The sequence below is a fragment of the Lonchura striata genome, chromosome Z (assembly GCF_050655825.1).
Source record: "Lonchura striata isolate lonStrDom1 chromosome Z, ASM5065582v1, whole genome shotgun sequence".
NCBI lineage: Eukaryota > Metazoa > Chordata > Aves > Passeriformes > Estrildidae > Lonchura > Lonchura striata.
Genome location: NC_140740.1, coordinates 57,980,505 through 58,003,891, shown reverse-complemented (window position 1 = coordinate 58,003,891; position 23,387 = coordinate 57,980,505). Strand labels below are relative to the sequence as shown.

At 35.0% G+C, this 23,387-nt stretch overlaps 1 protein-coding gene across 1 annotated transcript in view; it reads right to left on the bottom strand.

The window, feature by feature from the left end:
- Positions 1–23,387, bottom strand: part of NDUFAF2 (NADH:ubiquinone oxidoreductase complex assembly factor 2) — a 55,932-nt gene that overhangs the window by 16,675 nt on the left and 15,870 nt on the right. The window contains exon 2 of the mRNA XM_021534352.4: positions 5,990–6,079. Within this exon, the coding sequence (XP_021390027.2) occupies positions 5,990–6,079 (90 nt within the window). The remainder of the gene's footprint in view (positions 1–5,989; positions 6,080–23,387) is intronic.

Below are 23,387 nucleotides of genomic sequence, written 5' to 3'. Positions count from 1 at the left end.
TTAATGGAAACAAGGTTGGTAGGTGCTTTATTACATTTTATTTGAATAACATATGCACACCATTATTATAAATGCAAGCAAACCTGGTGGGAAGAAATTATGATGTCTGATTCCAGTTCAGAAGGCTGAATGATTTCTTTATTATAACTATACTATAATATATTAATATACTATACAAAGGAAGATGCTAAAACTACATACCTACTTCCTCTAACTGCCTCACAGATCGTGACCCTGTTCTCCAGAGTCCAGACACAGGTGGATCAGATTGGCCACCAGGCTCAAATAATCTCACCAGAATCCAATCAAGCAACCACCCCAGGTAAATAATTCTCCAAGCACATTCCACATGCAAAAAACAAGGAGCAGAAATAGAAATTGTTTTCTCTTTCTTCTCTCTGTGCACCTCTACGAAAAATCCTGAGAAAAAGAGAAATGTCCCTGTGACATACCATATATATATACTTAATTAAAAGTTGACAGTTATAGCTGGGAAAAAAATTTATTTTACATTCCCATTCCCCAAGCTAACAAAACAGAATGCCTTCACCATTGTCAGCCAAGATGTTTTAAACCTGGCAGAGAAGGTAACATGAATGTGCTGAGTGCATCCAAAACATCTTCCCTGCCCCACAAAGCTTGGGCAAAATGAATCATTACCTCCATTTAAAACTGTTGCTTCTAATTTTATCTGCATGCAGTCATTTTAATACCACCTGTGTCTAAAAGGAATTTTGCAAATAAGTTGGATATTTCCTACCTTGAGACATTTGCATTCTTTCATCAGCACTCATTTGAATTCTTATTAGTATTCATGAAATTTTCATTGAACTTTAAGACTCTTACTGGCAGATAACACACTGCAATGGCCATAAAAGTGAACATGTAAATTAAGACTCACATTAATCACTAAATGTTACCAAGAAAAATGAAAGAGATTAGGAGTAGACGCCAATAAAATGCTCTATGAAGCATACCATCTCCTGAATCTCTGTGGTATGTAAAATTGCAGATCTCCCCTCATGAGCACCACTGACATGTCTTGAGGAGGTAAAGTACACATACTTCAGTAGGTGAACATTCAGAACTAAAATATAGAAACGTTATCTGTTGTGTGCATCCATACTGCCTAAGGAAAGGTAGGTACTCACACTTTGAAGTAAAATACAAGAGACTTCACTGAAACAAAACTAGGCAATATTTGTATCATTATTGTATACAAATATTTGTATATGGATTGCATTCTACATTTAAAACTAAAGTACAAAAGGAAATACAATTTTTGATTTTTAAAATTAAAATTAATTGAATTCTAGATGTACAAAGAGATAACACTGAGGATAACACAAGGGATTCTGTTTTAGCTTTATAAAAGCCTTAATGGACATTTCAGAACTTTTTGTAACATTCACAAGTCTGAGAATATAGATAATTCAAACCTGCAGAGCATTTAAAACTAACATCTTTAGGATAAAATTTCCAGACAAGTCCTTCAGGAGTAAACCCTTGGGTTTGTATTCAGTAAACTCCCAGGATCAGTATACAAGAGTATACTGACCCTCCAGAGTCAAAGAAACAGCTTGCACAGACTGAGCCTGTGATCAAGATGATAGCTTTCTACTTTGATCTCCTTTACTTTATTACATATTTAAAACTTGATAAACACAGCACCAGAATCAGTTCCTTAGGTTACCAGCTGTCCAAGTTGAATGTCTTAAGTACAGAATGAGATTTGTCTCCTCTTCCAATTTCCCTACAGCCTGTTCCCACTCCTTACACTATCCTTTGTCCCTGGTTTAATGAAAGTTCTCTTCAGAGAAGTGATGCTTTTAAGTATTGCCAGGGACACTACTTTTATTAATTTTGGTCATAAGAGGTTTCTTTTTCTAGTCATACAGTCAGTCATACACTTGTGAGGGTGACAAAGAAATGGAAATAGTGCTGGGATGACTGCTTTTAAATGAGGTGGCCATTTAGAATTGTCCACAAGTAAGAAAACCTGAGTCCTTCACAAAAAAGACAGTACAGGTAAAAGCAGCTTTCTACAGGTCCTAAGAAAAGGAGGAGATAAGGCAATAGACTCTTTAGTACAGTCTTAAAAGTGAAAAGCCTGAGAGGAAAAGGAAGGAGCGCCAGCCAAAACTTAAGCAGAGGCCATGGATGTCAAAGTACATACACAGGGTTTGGAGAGGAGACCCCTGGAGATGTGTGTGCCCAGCAGAGTCCAAGAGGAAAGAGAAAACAAAGTAGGAAATATTAAATAAGATTCTAACTTCATATTCATCTTTTACTATTCAGGGGAAATAGCAAGTATTTTACAACTCCTTCTGCAAAGTCTCAGGCTATTTGCTGGAATGATCAGCATCCATAATAGCATGAATTATATCACCCACAGAAAGAATGTACTGGGATATTTTCAAGCATCTGGACAGAAGACACAGTGAAAGTTCAGCACAGGTCCTGTGGGACTGGGAAACTTCTAGACCAATGTTAAACAGGAAAAAATTGGGACAGAAATGTAATGAGCATTTCAGCAAAGAGTATCAAAAATCTTGAATGAAACTTTTCTTACTCAGATAACTGGCTTCTATAGTAGTATTTGAACAATCTACACTTTCCATTCCTTCTCATTTTTAACTAATTCAGAATTTATTTTTTACAGAAAGTAAAAAAGAAATAATGATTAATTGAAATTCAGAGCATCCTACATCCCTCACACCCCACAATATGTAGCCAAGACACAATAGTTCTTTCAACAGTTTCTATGCCCACAGCAGCCACTGGTGGGCTTCTATGCACATCAGTTTTACAGTTTCGGCTTGTTAAAATTTGACATCCGTCAAACCATTTGTAAAGGTTAGACTAACATTGGAGAAAAAAGTACATGTTAGCCTTTTTTCCAGAATTCACATCTTTAGCTCTCAGAAGCATACACTACACACCCACCCTTCTGCTTAATAAATGCATTGGGGAGAAAAGCATGCATGTATCTCTTCTTTCTAGAGAAATTCAGTAGTGTTGTGGTTGAGGAATGGTACTCTCCAGTTTATTTCTCCCACAAAAGCTCCCCATACCACACTGCTGACTGTTTGCTCCCTCTCCCCTCCTCTTCCACCCTTCCCCACTGAAGGTGGCCAGAAAGGAGAACGAGAGGCACAAAAGGCAAAGATCACCGGGTGAGATAACAATTTACTGGAAATAGCAATGAGATAAGAAAACAAATATATATTGATACTAATAATAAAAGCATACAAAAGAGAAGATAATTTATGTGCAAAAGGCTCACCAAGGATGATGTGAGATGACCACAGCCATGTTTTTTCCCAAGTAGAAGCCACACCTTTTTTCTCAGGAGCCAGAGTCCCCTTCCCCTATCCCCAGCAATAACCTAAGGTGGTATTGTCTAACATCTGGATTCTGGCCACACCCTGCCAGCCACACCCTCTCTTGGTGATTGCAAAAATTAACTCCATCCTAAACCAAAATCAGGACAAGCACTTAAGAGGAAGAGACTATTACTCAATCTGCAAACTGCAATTTTTACTTTCCTCTGTGAATTCTTTGCTAACAATGTATTTGTATCTGCTGACAATACCACAAAGAGAAAATCTCACAGTTTTTCTCTTTTCTCAAAGATGAGGAAGTTAAGCAATAAAACTGTAAACATAGCACATAACAACAGGACTGGCCAGTTAATCACTTCTTCTCTAAAACAAATCTGAACAAGATGCCTTGATTTGAAAAGTGTGTCTCAGGTCTGGCAGCTGCAGCTTTTTAGGCAAGTCCATACGCCCTTGAGGGTACATGGTATTTGACTTCAAGGTCTTGTCACACACGACATTGCACAAATCTGCAACCTTCAAGGCACCACACCGTCAAATTCCATGGATTTGTGCTAAATTTCTGAAGAGAGATATAGCAGAGATTTTTTTATACAGATCCCAACACCATGAAGAAATGGGTTTGTATAGCAATTTGGTTGAACACTGCAGTTTAAGACCATTTGCGAAAGGATAATTAGCCCACACCCATCTGAGACAGTCTGACTGTCCATGTTGTGTTCCTGTTAATTCCAGACAAGTGCAGACAGAGACTACTGAATTGTCATGGATGAGAATTCCTTCACAGGAGAGCAGAGTTACTTGAAGCTTCATATATGCTTCTTGGTGTCTGTAGTGCAGTGTTTGCATGATAGTCACAGAGAACTAAGATGAGCTCTAATTGATAGCCAGAGAACTTCTGGATGAGGAAAAAGACCTTCAGAAAGTTGGATAAATAGCATTCAAGCACCAGATGATTTTGTTAGGACAAGCCTATCAGATTGCTGCTCTCCTTCAGAAGATGGCTTTCTTGAAGTGACAAAGACCCAGAAACAACTAGAGTGAGACTTGCCAACCCCCTGTGGGTACTGCAGCAGAAGACAGAAACTGTTGACACTGTGGTTTCACCAGAGATGGCAAACACTGCTGAATAGTGTTGAAACAACTTTCAGAGCTTTTTGCTCTTACTACTAGCCTCAGTTGATCACAGCAAAAATCCTAGGACATAGTATAATGACAATGATAAAAAACAAGATAAGAATGTTTTCGGTTTCTCTACTGATGCCATGAAGGGATATAATGGGCCTGAAGTTTTCTCTTTGTTCAGTATCATCTCCCTCAAAGAAGAGCATCAAGCATAAAGGAAAGAAAATGAGGTAAAGCAAGTATACTAAGACATTTATTCAATTTGTTCTAGACTCAGTTCCTTTGCAGCTCATTGACAAATTAAACCACAGTAATATCTGTGTATAAGACCAATTTTTCTTCCACTAATACTTTTAACCTCTTACTGAACTCATGCAAACTTTCAGCAAGCAGAATAGTCAGCGACGAGGAATTCCAGAGTTTAAATACATACTGCTTAAAATCTGTTTGCTTTATACCTAGCAACTTCTCGGAGATGCCTAGGAATTTTTCTCTCCCAAAAGTATGTTGAGTAATGGGTAGCTTCTGTATACTATTTCAGGGATTACCTTGCTTATGCTGCAGAGTCCTGAATTTTAAGCCACATTTGACCACACACTTGGCTCAAGCACCTAACATCCTCAGAGGCCAGCATATATTCCTCTTGTTTCTCTCTTTTCCAAGAGCTGATCAGCTAATCCTAAGCAAATGTGCTAACTTTCCTGAAATGTTTATTATATCACAGATTTTCTGACAAGAATTTAATCAGTAGCAGTTGGACAAAATGTTTACTTATTAAACAGGTTCTCCAACTCTTTACTAGATTGCACAAGGGAAAGTATAGGAAACCAAATCCACCATAAAAAAAGCAGTCCTATCACTGGTGACACCAATATGTAGGTCAATTGACCTACATATTAACACTGCAGTAAAGGAATAATAAGGAAGTTTTGTGTTATTTAATGCACTTCATGCTGGTTATTCAATCAGATCCTCCACAGGCACAAATATTTTCACATTTAATAGGAATAAATGATTTCCAGATAGGCTTTACTTTCATTAAGTACTCACTTCACAAACAAAATTTATCCTATTTTTAAAGAGGTAACTTTAAGAATTCATATTGTTATGTGTGGTAGATAGGAACAGGCGAACGGAAGATTTTGGGATGTGACGGAAAGCAAGTTTTTCACTCCTTACTATCCTAGAGACCCTACCTTCTTCCTTTGACGTAGCAAAGTCCCCTTTGACTATTTAACCCCATGAGATAAGATAATAAACGCCCTTTGACCATCCAGCTCGTTGGTGTCTGTGTATGTCTGTGGCCCGAGTGGCCTGGGCGAGGCCGAGCTGCCGTGCTGTCCCTTGAAAGCAGGTCGCCTTGCCTTCTCATCTGAAGGCAACAGTTATGCAGTTAAATAAAAGCCTTCCTTAAATAAAATGAAAGATAAAAATGACTTGTTCACACAGTCAGGCTTTCCATTAAAAACACAGAACCTACATTCAATGGCAAAATTATCTTGAAATAAAACCAAAATATTTACCTTCCCATTCTGCTGGAAAGTCACCAATTTGATACTGATATGCTTCACGATTTACTGCTTCTACAAATCTTCTTTCTGGTATAATCTGCCCTAAATCAGAAAATAAAAAAGAAAAATAGATTTATTTATATTATGTATTTTATATATAATTTTATATAGCTCTATACATATAATATTAAATATTTAACTATACTTATATGTTTTTATATAATAGGTATTTTATATTATGTATTTCTATATACATTTATAATTGCCGATTGCTTTATAATTTTGAAAGAACTGTATTTATTCATGTGAGTGTAATGGCATACAGGATGAAAAAAAAGATTAAAATACCGGGAAAATTATTATCATCTAGATATCTGTTTGAAACATTATATTTCAGTAACTTCAAGAAAAGCTTGCATGTTTTATTTTGAAGCTGACTTGTATTATTGATGATGAAAAACAGCACTCAAGTTCACTGGTTAGGTCTGCAAAGCCATCAGGCCACATCATCTCCAATCACTGGCATCTGCCTTGTGCTTGTGAGATTTTTCACAGCTGTCTATAAACTATATATTTTCTTTGTTAAAACCCAAAAACCAGAAGGTAGGAATCTGATAGGGAACACTCAGTATATTGAAAGGGGAGACAGTGTGGGGAACCTGAATCTATATCCCACATTTTGATTCTATTATTGCCGAAGAAGAATTAAAAACTTCGAACTGTAAGGTGGTACACAGCAGATTGACTATCATCTATTATGCTACTATATGGAAAAAGAGCATTTTAATTTGTTTTTTAAATTAGCAGGTACTGGAAATATATGCAAGGTTCCCTTCCCCCATGGGGAAAAACTGAACAGTATTCCCTAGGCTCTTTCTACCAGCTTCTTCTCTTCCTGGGGTGCTGATACAGAGAAATTTGACATTTTGAGGAAACACTAAGTATATCTGCATAAAATATTTTATTTCATAATGAAGTGATTAATGCAGTTCATTCTTTCAGTGTGTTTTCAACAAGTATTTCAACTGAAGTTATTTTAAAACTGATACCAGTTGGGACTTGGAATCATTAATAACTAAACTCAACACTATTATTCATTATTAAGTATTTAATACAGTAAAATAACTTGTATATAATGTGTAATTCCTTTTCTAAGATTTTTCTGTAGCTTTATATTTTATTTTTAAGCAATGCAACATTTTATTTTTTCAAGATATGCCATCAGGAAAAGACAACTGTGTAGAATGCCTTCATCTTCAAATTTAAATCTTTTTAATCAGTGTTGGAAGTTATATGATTGATACTGTTTTATAAATATAAAATTACTATAAGCTCATGAAATTATAGTTCCTACCTAGCTGTAACACAATTTTTTTTTTCAACAATGGATGATTTAATTTCTTACACTGTTCATCTACAAAGCAAAACAAAACTACAAAAATACTTTCTTCCCATGCATAAGATTTCCAGAAAAGCTGAAGAGGTATCTAATAAAACTATCTAATCCTATACAAGTGTCAGAAGAAAAAACACTCTTCTCCAATCTTACAAAGTTATTAGACTTTACTGTTAGAACAGAACCTTTTAAAAAACTGTCTATAGTTTGAGTATTACACCATCTGAATAAATCACTATTAGAAAGAGTAGCGAAGAACCATTTTTTTTTCTAACTGCCACCACAATTTGTGACTGGTATTATTAAACAAAATATTCCACATCTTATTCTGCTGAAAGCTTTCATAAAACTCTCATAAAAACTCATCTGCCAGATCTCATAGTCAAATCATACCGTGGAGACAAACTCAAATTATTTCCCAAATGTGTTATTTTGAGTACTGCTGGTGGCTTTTTAAGCCTCTCTGCATTTGTGATGCACACATGACACTAATTGACTTCAACTGTCTGATTTGCCTCGTCCCCTAGGCTTTTTTTGGCAGACCACCACTGAAAAATAATTTACATAGGCTTTTGTAGGGAAGATTGCACTGAGACCTCTTTAGATGTAATTAAAACATTTTACAGTTTAGGGAGTGTTTTTCATACTAAAGATTGGCTTCATTGACTGTTTTGCTTTCTATTAATTCATCCCCATATTTTCAAACAAATACTTGGGTCTTTGCTACAGCAATGCAAGAAACTTCATTTGTAAGAGCATACATATGAAGCAATTAAAAATAGCACCATAAGAACAGTTTTAACTTTAACCTCATTCTCATGGGACCACTGGATGTTAGAAACACTGAAGAACCATTAATGCTTCAAGCTGGGATTATATCATAACACAATATATCCAATTGCATCTTAAAAAAATAGCAGATCACTTCAGAAAGAATTTGCAGATGTACAGAATAGTAACATAGAATAACAGACACAACATCATTTACACTCAACACCAAAGTAGCCAAGATTTGCACAAGTTTTCAAGCCAGCAAAAGGGCCAAGAAGACTATGTAATTGACAGATCTTTCAGCAACTTATAGAGTATACACATGTTACATACATCTATTTTCTCACTTCACATATTTTATCGAAACCTTTCAGTCCCAGTCTATTGAAAAATCAATGGTTCAGGACTGTGGTTCAGGACTGAAGTGAATTTGTATAAAAGCCCCAAAACAAAAGTATTTTGTAGAAGTTTTGTGACCTGCTAGCATAAGAAGGGGATAGTCAAAGCCAGCAAAGGAAATACTCAGTGAAACGTAAAGGAGTATGGCATAATGGCATAATGAAGCAGTTTCTAAATTTCTAGTCTTATCCATACACTAAGGAGCCCAGATACCAGGTTATATTTTCACAAAAAAACCCATGGTTAACAGTAGATATACAAAGATGTTATAAAATTAAGATGTAAATTTTTCAGTAATTTATAAGGAAGAGTCTTTCTATGGGCAAAATATCCTAGTTAATCCACAGCAATCATTAAATATTATATATATGTATTTACATTAGAAAAAAGCCATTGAGGAATCTTTCACATGAAAATAAATAATGAATCCCAAAATTGTGGTGTTCTATAAGCAAATTATTACTATCAACACAAATTTCTAAAAAAAAAAAAAAAAAAAGTATACACACTATGGAGAGTTTTGTGAATGAATGGCTTCGTGAGAAAGGACATGACTACGTGCAGTTAGTGAAGCAGTAGCTGAAAATTGCACAGTGCAGCAATAGCAGATGTAGCAATAATATCTTATGTCCTTGGCTAAGCTGGTTCCCAACAGTAGAATGTTCAGCAAAAAGATAAATGTAAGGGAAAACAAAGCAAGCTTAGAAAGCTCCAAAGGCGGGGTTGACCTGTTTTTCATACACCAATGATGAGCTTAAATTTTGCAATATGCATGAGCTTCATTATAACGGGTATAACTGTACATGTGTGCTTGAAATAAACTGAGACTTGTTGACATTATAGAATGGACTTGTCTCCCGTCATTTTTTCCACAACACACTATTCTGAAGATCTTAAGGAGTCCTAGTTTGATTTTCACTGTTTACAAAAGCATTATTTGAAAAATATTTCCTGTTAATCCTCAAACAAGTTTACACAATGTGTACAGCTAAAGAAACTATGGCACACATAATGAGTGAAAGCAGAAACGGGACCAGGAAGAGGGAACTGGATGTTTCTGGTACCTGAACTGAGCTACCTGGACAAGATCCCCTGTTAGATATAAAATATCAGCATGTTCTGCAGTCAGCAGATGGAAATATGATCTTCCTCTCACACACTATAACGTGAAAGTAACAATACCCATTTAAACTGAATGAACATCAGACATGAACTCAGGACCATGACTCTTCTGGCTTGTTGATTTGCAACATCTACTTGCTAAGAGTCCATGGAAGAAACACTCCACTAAGATTTTTTTTTATGCACAGGTGGAACTTGGGGCCTTTGTGAATTTAAAGCAAATGGCCTAAATTCCAGTTTGCACAGCAGTGCTCTAAACTTCATGATGAGAGACACATTTCTAAAGCATACCTTTTTACTGAAGTGCTACGTACTTTGAAGAGATTATATTGTATTTCATTCACTAACAGCCTATTATTTCCTTGTCAACAATCCAACATAAACCTCACCTACTCAAAACAAAGTTTTCTAAAATTTTTCTCAGCAATATCTTACAAAACTCAAGGAACAGGTCAACCATTCTTTCCTGTTTGGTAACTACCAAATAAACTGTAGATTTGCTAAATGTGAAGCAGTACTTAAATTACCAAAGCAACTAACTATGAGCAGTTCTTAATACCAAGTAAAGGAAGAACTACTTCTCTAGAAGTAACAAACATTGATTTACTATCTATAGGCTGCAGGAGCAGCCCATCACTGTCAGAACAGGATCAAGAGTTTTCACTCCACTGAAGAAGGGAAAAAAGTTTGTTATTAAAAAAAAACCTTTTAAAGGTGAGTATTAGTTTGTGAAAGCCACTATCTTTTCTTTGCACTTATCTTTAGCTGAGGGAGTCTTGTTCACTGATGACTGTGTTTATGTTTCCTCGTGTCATATTTCCAGCGTTTCTGCAATAATTATCTTTACCTTAGGAACGACATAAATATTTTAAAATAATGTCTTTTTCCCCAAAGAATTATGTTTTTTTTCCAAATTTAGATTTTTGTGAGGTTAATTAACTTTTGCTTAGTGACAAATGAATAACTTCCAACAGTTCATTACAATAATAATTCATACATTAAATACAGTATCCTTAAATACAAAAAATTAAATATTTGCATCTAACATCTATCACTTAAAGATTTAGTTACATTTTTTCCAATAAATAACACACTTGAAATTATCTAAAATGCTTTATGCTTTATAAAATCATAAAAGAAACACATTTCAACTTTTAATATCCAGCAAGGCCACAGATATTCAATTGTTCTTATTTCCATTAACCTGAAATGAACCAGATCAGTGATTTCTAGTTTTACAGCAATGCAGGATCAAGTGCTATTAAACTTGTTAAGTGCTGACTCAGCAAGTCCACAAAAACTGTAAGTACCAGGCACTCACTGTCAAGAATTGTGTTTCAATTTTGCTACTTATATTTGCATTTTAACAGCAATACATTTAGCTTTCCAGAGTTGTCTGCAAGTACTAATTTCTTCCCAAAGGAAGACATGTTTTACCTCAGATTTCTACTGAAAGTTTGAAGGCAGGGAAATTGCTTCAATATTTGGGAATATGTACTGTCAAAGAAAAAGACTGACATACACTACAAACATCACAGTCCCTTTTCACTTCCCCAAAGGATTGCCTCTGGGATCAGTGCCCATGGAGTTCATGTATGTTCACACAAATCTTATGTTTTGAAAACCTGCTGTATCTTAGACTGTGGCAGTTAAATTAAGCAACATTTGTTCGAGAAACAATTTCCTTCAAGGGACAGACAAATCCTTCTCCGAAATTGTAGCACCTGGGTACAGGGCCTGCAGGATGCAGCGCCATCAGCTCCCACTCCCGACTCACTGAAAAGCCTTATGTATTCCTCCTCATTGTGAAGCCTATGTATTTAAAAACAAACACTGTTTTGTAAATAAGTCCACAATACGCCTACTAGAATTATGCAACATTACATTCTTTTGGACACAAGTGCAAATGATACTAGTACAAATGACAGTTCCTTGGACAGCTGATGGAAGCTCAGTGGTCTGCCACAGAGAAGCTTTCTCCCAACTGTTCTTTCGTTTTCTTTTGGTCTATCAGATTCAAGAAGCACTTTTCTACCAATTACTGTCAAAATGTGAATAAATCCAAGAACGAGGTGCTTAATTTATTCTGTAAATGTATGGAAAATGGCTTAAAATGGGAACTTAGCATGTATAAAGGGAATTTAGCAAGCAGATGGAAAGTGCACAATAACTTGTATTCATATAAATAAAAACATAATGCAGGGAGATAAAAAGGCAATGATACAGGGAAGCGAAATATGTAAATGAAAGCAAGGGTATGAGTTGAAAATAAAATTTTTAAAAAGTCACAGCTGTGAAAAACATCCATTCTGCAGTAGGACCAACACAGAAGTGTTATGGACTGGTTTGGATGATTCATTACATTTCAATTAGAAATGAATTTTCAATGAATCTTTTGCAAAAATTCATTTACCATCTTCACTTTTTCCAGAATAAATAGAGTTATTACAAATAGCTGCACATACATTCTCAGGTACTAATACTTCTTTTGGGGGTTACTATATTTTAATAAATTTTACAAAAGGATTACAGGTGTGAGACTTGCAGAGAAAATTCAGTCTTATACAGGGTCTGAACAAAATTACAGCTAATAATATACTGCACTTGAAGGATTAAAGAATACTGGTAGTACTATTTTACTGTGTTCACTTTTCATTGTGGAGGTTAGGAAAGAACACTCACCTGTTTCAGCCACAGTCAACCCAATAGTCAAATTTCTGAAGAAAAGTTAGCTAAAGTCCTTGAGATACATTACCCACATCATGTATATGCATATCCTACAAACATTTAAAGAACCCTAAATGTTCTTCTTTTTTCTACAAAATGTCATCCTACATTTACACAAAAATAAAGAATGTTTAGTTTATTTGGTTAGACATCTAAGATAAACAAGTATTACAAAGGTATTTTTGTAAACAATGTTAAACAACACACACTGGTAAGCAATATTTTAGTTGATTAATAGTAATGTAAAATAATTTAGCATTCAACAGGTTGTTGGGGTGGTTTTTTTATTACCCTCTAGCTTTACACTGTGAGATTACTTTCAAAGCTCTCTTCAAAAGTTTGTTTCTTTAAGCTGGCCTCTGTGCATGAACCCATTATTTTTAAGATACTTGCCAGTAACACTGATCTGGAGGAAAAAAAACCATCATTTTGCTGATTTTAATGGGCTCAGAGTGGTGTAGGTGGTGAAGAAATTAAAAAAAGCCTTCATGTATCCAAGGAATTGCAGCAATACCTGATCTTCTTTCAAACCAAATTTGAGCAGAAAAAGACTTAAAGTGCAACAGCTGAGAACACAGACTAACTGTAAGTTGAAGCTTTTTACATCTGAGTCAACCCATTATTTTATTTTTCTACTCAACTCTCAGATTTTGTGTGGTCTCTTTTCAAGTTAGAATGAGCAAATACACACATGAAAAGCAACATAGAATTGACAGTTTTCCCTGTTCTAGTTCCACAGTCCCAGCTTAACTAAATTGTAGACTAAAGAGAAAAAACTGAGGTTTATGTGCTTTCACAGTATGTAGATAGGTACCTAATCATTAAATACCTATTTGAGTACTCATTAATTTAAGAGTATTGCACCAGGTGCAACTAGGTGCAATAGCCTGACAATAAGTTTATACAGAAATTTCTATGTGAAAGCATTTACTCTGATGCCAGAGAAAGAAAAGAAGAATGACCATTTTTGGATGGCGACCTTTAAAATTGTATAGCTTCACTGTAATACAAGTATTTGACATGCAGAGTTTACAGCCACCAAAACCCCAAGCTCTGAATACTCATAAACTCTGTAACCAAACAATTTCATTTCTTGTTCCATTAAAGACTAGTAGGTTCCTAAACCTACTGGTAGTAAAATTAAAAATAGTTACTGAATTATGCTTTATCAGTTTAAGCTCTAAAATACAAACTCGCAAAAATAAAGACACAGAGATTTTCGTTATTGCAAAATTGCTTAATTAACCTAATTAGCATTCTAACTCATTCTTTGGGGTGAGCAGCTAAGATCTTTGCAATAAGATGTCACACAAGCACTTTAGTTCTTAAATATAAAAAACACATGACTTGTATCTCACCATACTAAACTCTGCATTGTCCAGCTATGGAGAACTCCCTTTCTAGTTTCTGCAACATTTGAGTGCCTACTAACCTCAAAACTCATATTTGTCAACCTTCCTGAACAGCAGCAAAGGATGGCACCAATGCAGACTACAAACTATGAGGAAAAGACTTCTGGACACAGCTTGGTGTGTGTAGCTGCCTTGCAGTGCTTTGAGAGCTACAGGCAGAAATCTCTAACATCGAGATTATAGAAAACATCTCAACACTGAACTGTTCCACTGTCTTAAGATGGACAGATATTCAGAAACAAAGTTGTCAATGGATTGACAACTATAGTGCTTAGCTGCTTCTATTACAAAATAAGAACTTCAGAAATATTTGACCTTTTTCTTCTCCTGCCCTCTTTCTTCCATAAAAACAGAAAGGGAACGAAATATACAAAATACTGTAACCAAAGAAGATAACATTTGTTATATTCTATCATAGTATTTGTCTCAATGGCATTTCTTACTAATTGTTTTGATAATCTGAATTTCTTTTTTTTCTGACTACATATTTTTTTTTGTAAATGATGAACATTATGAGACTTGTTACTCAGACAAATAAATCCAAATCTTACACATTCTCCCCTGTCTGTGTATGAATGAGAAGGAGCATGCCACAGATGAGATGAGATTTGCACCCCTAAAAAGATAATCTATTTTAGTATATTTCAATACAGTTCATTTGGTATCCTGGGAATTTATATTATACCCTGGGAATTTATATATACATGTAATCAAATTACATGTATAATAAATCTTCTGTAATTATTGGTAAGAGTCTTATCTTTCAGTGTAAGGACACTTCTGATTTACAGCTGCATTTTGCATACTGTACAGATGATTGCATGTATATTAAAAGAGCAAAATTCAGACATTTTTAGTTTAAATCAGTTAAACTGAAAAATCTTTCCTTTCTGCCTGCCTATATTTCTCTTTAATCATGGTCAGTATAGAACCTTATTACAAGTAATTTGTTACTACAGGACAGAGTTAAAAATGCTAGCCTCACAAGTTTTGTCATTTTTCCTCCCACTTCCCCTGCAGGCTGCTATTGTTGATGGCCTTTATGGAAATATAAATTCAATCAGCAGCTGCAAATTTCATGAGACGTCCATCTTCATGCTGAAGTGTCAAAACAATCCATGATTTCTCCCTGACAAAACACACTTTGAATTGTAAATTTCTGCAATTTTCCCATGTTAGAATTTGAGCTGCACTAAAATAGAGCCAGCCCAGATATAGTGCCTGCCAGACTGAGACAAGTAATTTTCCCCTTCATTATCTCAACTCTGACACTGAAAGGGTTAAAAATAACGCACAAAAATTTATCTATTTTTTTTTTAATTTTACATAAAAAATTAAATCCCATTTGTTCTTTTTAGAAGAAAAATAGAAAGGCCTTCAAAACACTCCAAATACTCTCAAATCAGTTATTTGAACCTGCTATTAATTTTATAGTATTTTGCAGTGATAAACCCCCAGAAAGTAGCTCCAATAGAACTTAAAGAATTTCCTGTGGTGCCAAAATAGTTCATAGAGATAGTTTGTTTTTATAAGTCCCAATTTACATTAAATGTTGAAGGAAAACAGAAAATAGATGCATAAATTACAAAAATCAAAACTTTAGTAAAGTTTCAAACTGTTTACTGTTTTCTGAATAAAACAACAAAATAAAGTTTCTCATTCAATTACTGTTTCTTGTAGTAGCTTAGGAGGCACCCATAGCTTACCAAGTGTATTATAGCAGTTCAAACATTTTGCTTCAAATATTTATCTCTTCTTTACAAATTGACATTAAATATATAAAACAATACCACTTAAGCAAACTAATTAGTCTGTTTATTATATACAAAGGAAGTAAGAAATATCCACAAAAAAAATTCACTATTGATGATTTATCTATTCATGTAGTTGAGAACTAACTGACTTTCTATTTATTTTTTCCTCTCTGGGGATAAGGATTTAATGAACTGCACTTCACCATCACTGAAAAGAATGACACTGTATTGAATGTTTCCATACAAATACCACATTCTAAAACACAAGACTGTCTTTCAGTTTAGAGAAAATTCAAAACGGCATCTTCTTTTGTATACACCAAACTTTCAGTTCATTATAAGAATGAGGAAAGAAACCTAAAAGTGAGCTACATAGTAACTCAATGCAAAAGACTTTCAATATACTACAGTTTTATCACTTTATCATTTCTACTTCTTTTATCAGTACATCATTACTTCATCTGTGCCATTCCCCATTCCTTGCCCTACATTCTGGTTAATGTGAACTGGAGGGACCTGAGAGTTGATCACAATTCCAAACCCTCAAAACTGACCTATACACTCTCCCTCACTGGTTTCTTAAACTTCAGTATAGTTCACTGATTTAGAAACCAAGAAATATGTAAGAGCACTAGTCTGTCAAAAATAAGGTTAGTCTCCGAAAAACATCTAAGGAAAGAATGCTGATATGCAGCTGGATAGGGATTTGCAATAGTTAGGTGAAATCTTATGCTCTGGCAAATGGGTAGGTCAGAGGGACATGTGGCTCAGAGGAAAATTACTGGGCTTCCTACATTTATTAAACTGACCCTTATAAATTTTCTATTCTTAGCATGTTTCCTGTTCAGCATGACAAAAACACCCCTCAACTTTGCTGAAAATATTATTTTGACAGAACTCTGATTTCGTTTCATTGAGTTATATCATCCAGATCAAATAATCTTTATACTTTCACTTTTAACTGTCGTAATTATTAGCTTTAACAGCAAAACAAAGACACACACCAATCTCTCCTCTAATACAAGTAATTTTATATAGTGAAGAAGATGTTCTGTCCCACATGGTTTCCAGTCACAAGTTTTAGCTATAAATTCTGCTCAGGTAGGTACCAAGACTGGTAATTACTGAATGTATTATAATAGCTTTCATTATAATAGATTCTTGAATATTGTTTGGTTATTTTTATCTGTGGAGCCTACCAGAATGGAAGATAGGCATAACAAGACAATCTAGTTCTATTTCTCAAAATATTTAGAGTACTGCTTTTAAGAGCTTGTAATAATTTCAAAGCACAGGAACAAATCCTTCCTAACTGGATCAATCGTTGTATAATAGCTGGCCTCTTTGGGATTTAAATTTATTTTGTATTATTTCAAAACTTCACCATTTCACAAAAAAATGACTTATATTTTATCCTTATCTTCCATGTTCTAGGCCATGACACCTTATTAAAGTGCAGGGTGTTGAAGTACTTCCAAAGAAAACTGATTAAACTTCCATTGAATTCATGAAAGTGTAGAATTTTCCAGTTTATGTGTGGAGTCAGGTTTGCTAACCTCTAGGTATCCTACCAAAACTGAAAACACCGAAGTAATTAAAAACTTAGGGAAGTAAATGAAAACTGAAAACAGTGTTAATAAGCCGCACAAAGCTACTTAAAAGAAAACCCACAGTTTATGCCTCTTTAGCAAGGAAGCAGGGATATGATACACTAAGAATACTGTAACAGTGGCCAGCTGTCCAGTGCCGTAACCTTGTAACTAAATTCTCTCTGGAAAAGCCTGGGGAAAAGCACACGGACACCAGCAAGAAGAGAAAATGAAACAATACAGTTGTTACCATTGAGAGAGAAGGAAACAGAATCACAGTACTTCCATCAGCTGATGGATCCCTGGAGAAAAATTGTCATATTAACCCAGTAAAGTCCCAGAAAAATTAAAAAGTTAATGGAAATGTTAGCTTATCACTCAGGCAAAACCTGATTAATTGCTAGAATTCTGTAAGCATTGCTTAGATAATGGCATCTATAATAACACTGCATCATCCCTAATACACATAAGGTTTTTCTTTTAAAAGGAAACACAGTTGATATCCAGCCTCGCCAAAAAAATTTCTCAGTATAATAGAAATCTGCATGCAGGTTTGCAGAAATGCTTGTGTTCCAGATCTCTGAACCATTAGCAAAACTGTAAGAATATTCATGTTGCTCAGTGATCTCCAGTATCACTATATGGGATAGCCTCAAAAGCCTCATCTGGAGTGATGTCATGCTAATTAATGCATAATCAAGCAAACATTATCCTTTTTCTGTTATTCTATACATTAAGTGTAATTTTCAAATGTTTTCCATCAATGAGATGATCAACAAAAAGAATTTAGAATCACCAAAGATCCTAAAGAGGCTGTGCATACAATATAAGAGCTCTCTAAATCTTGATGTAAAAGGAAAAATATAATCACTAAACAATTTTTAGGCATCTGCCATCAATTCCTAGCCCTTCCATGTTCATTAATATTTACAGCTGCATTCCTAGTCCCCACTAAAACTAGCACAACTTTTAATGTCTTTCTTTCACTTATTCAAAGATTAGATCAAACTGCTTTATTTGCTTATTTTCTCTTGACAAAGGGAAAAAACACAACTAACCAGCTACCATCAAAAAACTGTTTCACAGTTGTTTCCTATGACATTGCACCTCCACTACACGAACTTCCCTCCCCCACACACATTATTCTTACAGAATTCAGCAGTCAACAATACAGACAGAGATGTTCAAGAGTCTCTGAGTTTAATTTCGCTTGTAGCCTGTGTCACAAATAGCAAGTTCAGTGTACTGTCCTACAGAGAAAGTATTGAAAGGAGAGCACTGAAAAGGACAATGAGTGTGGACTTTAACTGGATTCTCCCATTCAGGGCATTCTACACCTTTGGAGAAAAAAAGAGGTGAGCATAGGGGATCCACCTTTTTTCTGAAGGCAAACAGTGGAAGTCCTGTTTATGATACAGGGTAGTATCTATCAGACTAATCCAATATCATATACAACACAACCATCAGGGAATTTGTCTTCTAACAATTTTTTTCACCTATTTTCTTTAGCACATATGAAATATCTATTACTTATGCTACCTAAACACTTACTATACTGAAGAAATTACCAATCACTTTCCTTTTAGTCCACTATTTTGTTGTTTTTCAGCTGCAGACATGGTATTTGTTAGGTCTTTATCATACTTTAAAAAATATTCTAATGAGTAATACTTCTACTGTCCACATTAAACATATTTTGCATTCTGTCTTCCATTTTACAGGTTCTTTTTCTCTACCTATAATTGAGTACTTTGTTTCAGTCTTCATTCATCTTCAGCAATTTTTTACTCATCATATTTACACAAATCTTCACATGCATCCAATAGCATCTTTTCTTTTGAGCCAACTCTTTTGGCCAACTTCTTTATGCTGTATATCTTCCTAATCAGCAATGTCATAATTTTTTTAGTCAGCTCAATCTTTCTTGTAATCCTCTCTTTTCTCCCCAGTTCAGTTGGTCTAATTGAAATAATTTTAGTCCAAGTAGATAAAATGGGTAGACATATATACTTACAGATCCAAATCCAGAGCCAACACATTCTTGAACCCCATTGCACAGATATGGCTCAGTATTTTACAGAAACACCTCAGAATCTCTGCATCCATGCCTGTTCACTTAAAAAATGCATCAGAACCCCATTATGCCAATGTCAGTCCAAGAGTTTACCATCTTATTCAGGCGTCTATCCACTCCTGCCTAGAAATTACCTCCTATAAACTGTTTCAATTTCACAAGCAGTTATGAGGTCTTCTATTACATATGATTTCATGAAAACATCATTATTTTAAAACACTAACAATTTAAAGTATTAAATACTGATGATTTAACCTACTTGTAAACTTTACAGTAACACAGAAGTTTCAGTCTGCCAATAACTCTTAAAAAATAAATCTGAATGCCTATTGAAAAGACACAAAATAAAGCAATACTGAGTAAATTACAAACTGACATCTAAGAACACAAAAATTTCCAAGTTCACAGAAATATTGCCTTCATCATCTGCAAACTCTTTCAGCACAACAGAAGGCAAACTATAGAACAAACCTTGGGAAACTACCTTGAGAAAAAGAGGCATGTGCATGCGGCATATGTTCAGAAACGGATTCAGAAATTTGCTGGCTACAAATGAACTGGGTAGTCAAAAGGGGTAAAATGTTATTGCTACTTGTGAATTATATAAAATTATGCACAGTGATTGCTATACTTTTCACAGCTTGAGGATATTAGGGGGAGGTAGGTGAAAAAGAAAGAATTAATAATAGTGAATACTGCATACTAATCATAATTTGTGTGGCCTCTGCAGGGCCACAGAAGTGACAGAAAAAACCCTCACAGTTTGAGATAGGTCAGTTTTAAATATTACTTATTTCTGAATGAAAACTGTACCAAGAATCGCCTTAGTATAAATAAAACTTTAAAAGCCCAAAACCCACCAGATTATGCTGTCAGTTTTAGAAATTATAATGCGCTTCAGAGATTAAACATTCTTCTTCACAACTGAACATATTGAACAGATGGAATTTCTTATTGTTTGTTTACTGGACCAATACTTAAAATATAGTTCAAATAAACTGAAAGATACTGCCTTCTAAGAAGAGGTGCATCATCCCAAAAATAATGAGTGCAGTAGAGATTGAGCTGACATAATTATATCACATTATACATTTATGCAATACTTAAACTAAATGTTAAAGACTATACAGTGGTTTAATTTGAGGGAAAACACCCACATTTCGTATTGGTAGTTGTCATGAATAAACTGTATTTTGTGTCTCTGGACTCCTTAGGAGGAGTCTGTACAATTTAGCAATTTTGTATCTGGTAGTTATTTACTGTTATTTCTTGACTGTTTCTGCTCTGCTTGTTAGTCAACTGGTACTTTTTTCATTTGTATCTACTAATATTCATTCCTCATTGGTGGAATTGGTTGAACCAATTGGATTGGAAAGAGAGGAATTTATAGGCTGAACCTATAAATGGAAGCCACTCATTCTGGAGTGTTCACCTTTAGTGTCAAACCAAGACAGTAGAGGAAAAAAAAAGAACAAAACACTGCAGCATGAGATTCCTCTAAATCTCAAATGCCAATACATTTCTGCTCATTTTCCCCCTCTGAACTGTTTTACTGGTTCCAAAATCAGTTATAAAGGGACCAAATCACAAATATCAACCACCATCCAACATTAAAGCTCACACCAAATAGTGCTTTTTAAAACTTTTCAGTCCTTTTAATTCCATTATTCAATTTATTTTTTAACTCTATTCATTTTGAGGAAAATTTCTGATTCGATCCAACCCTTTTCCACTTTTCACCTTATTGCCAATGTTTACTTACTTGGCTTTTCATTATATTTCCTCTATAAAGTCTGTCAACAATGCTGCTTAAAAAAACAAAACAAAACAAAAAACAGCACAACACACTTTTTCACTACAGTTGCATTTTCTGTCTATGCTAGTTCATTGTCTTCCAGCTTTTTGTATTGCATCAGCAAGATGAGCTAGAAAAGATCCAGTGTACTACTGCATTTACAGCAATTGTTCTACCAGCTACTCTCAGAAACACATAACTAATAATTATCTTGCAGTACTTACAGGGCAAGTGCCTCATGGCACTGCCTGTACATCATCCCTACTTGTCCTGCTGTGTTTCACCTCTGGAGATACTGCAATCTTTGCAACACAAACACCATTCAGACAAGTATTTGTAGTACAGATACCACAACATAAATCAAATCACTCTTACTATTTCTTTCTGATTCAAATTACTGCTAAGCACCCTCCACAGTTCTGCTAAGTTTCTTATCACAGTGTTCACCCATTTTATACATAGAAACAAATTCTTCTCAACAAATTCTTCTCTACTAACAGTTTAGTCCTGCCTCCATCTGTCTTACCATCTCTCTCTCTCTCACTGGCTTCTCCAAATACATGTATAATTTTCATATAAAAAATTGCATGCCCAAACCAGGTCTTATTATCCTCTTTCCACATATTCATGATGAATGCCATCATTCTCCTTCTTTCTTTCTGGTACTCAGGATTTCTCTCTGATGTGTATGTTTTTCCTCCATAGGATATTTTCTGTATGATCTTCCTGATTTTCTACACTGCTAAATCTGCCATTCAGACACAACTACAACAACATCATTTTCTTATGTCAAGGTGTATGTATCCCACTCTACTCATGAATTTGTAATACTGCTGCAAAGATTGGCTATCTAGTCAGGAACTGTGGGAACTCAAGTGTGTCTTTAGACCCTCCACAAGGTTTCTACTTGTTAGTTGGACTACAGGATACTTTGTTTTCAAACTCCTACGCAACAGGAGCTTCCTCTGTACCCTTCTCCTCTCTCTATAGCCTAAGACATGTGGACTTCAATCACATATGGGTCTGTGTCAGCCAAGCAAAATTTATTTTTTGATTCTATTCACTAAATGGAAGAACTCCATAAATATCTACAAAATAATTTCAAAATTTTCCTTTTACCTTCTATTTGATGTGAAGAATAAAATTTCCACCATGAATGGGTTGTAATTTTGCTAATAAAGATAGCCATTGCTAACCATATTTATCTACAGTACCTCTTCTTAGGCATCAATTTTAAACATCTTGAATACAGGCTATCCTTCCATCTCAATGACCAAGCAGGTACTAGAGATGCAAGACATTGCTATGGCTCATAGGTATAATAAAAATCTGAAAATAAATTTAAACAACACAGATGGGAAAAATAGTGCCACAATGTACAGGAAGATAAAAGTAGATATGGCTCTTGTTCTTTCCTCAGCAGTACAGAAAATTTTGAAGTAGTTCTACAGCATGTCTTTTCCTACTATAAAATCAAAAAATTGAAATAACTATATAAACAAATACATTTCACCAGTGGCAACGGCACTTCACTATTTTTCCAATTTAATTCTTTATTTTTCTAGTTCCAGAAGAAGGTGTTTATTTTCAAGGTTGTTTTTTTGTTTTGGTTTAGTTTTTTTGTTTGTTTGTTTGTTTTGTTTTGTTTTGTTTTAACTTGGTAGAATATGGAAGATAGAAAACAGGCATCTACAGATAATGGATTTGCAGTAAGGAGGAAGTGAAATGCTTGAGATTTCCTAACTTACTTTTTTGTTTGATTTGGTTTTTTTAAAACACCTGAAGGGAGAAAGAGATAGTAAGAGAGACTGACAGAAAAATGACAAGGAATCATCACTGCTATTGCATTACATTGAGCAATGTCAGTGTATGAGTCAAGATGCCTATAATCCACTTACTAGCCTTGTGCTGGTTTTGGCTGGTGTAAAGGCAATTTTCTTTACGGTGGCTGGACATGGCACTGTGTTTAGGATTTGTGCTGAACACAGGGTTGATAAAATAGAGATGTTGTTGTTGCTGAGCAGAGGTCACACAGCCAAGGCATTTTCTGCTTCTTCACCACCAATTACTGCCATGGTGGTGAGGGGACTGGGAGTGCCTAGGAGGTTGGAAGGACACAGCCAGGACAGGTGACCCCAGCTGACCAAAGGGATACTCCAGACGAGGTGACATCACACTCAGTACACAAAGCAGGGGCAAAAAGGAGCAAGGAGGGGGGACATTTAAAGTGACAGCACTTACCTTTCTCAGCAACCATTACACTGCTATCCTGAGATGGCTCATTTTCTGCTATATATAGCTTTCACTTTCCCTGTTTAACAGTCTTTATCTCACTCCTCAACTTTTTCAGCTTCTACCCCTTCAATTCTTA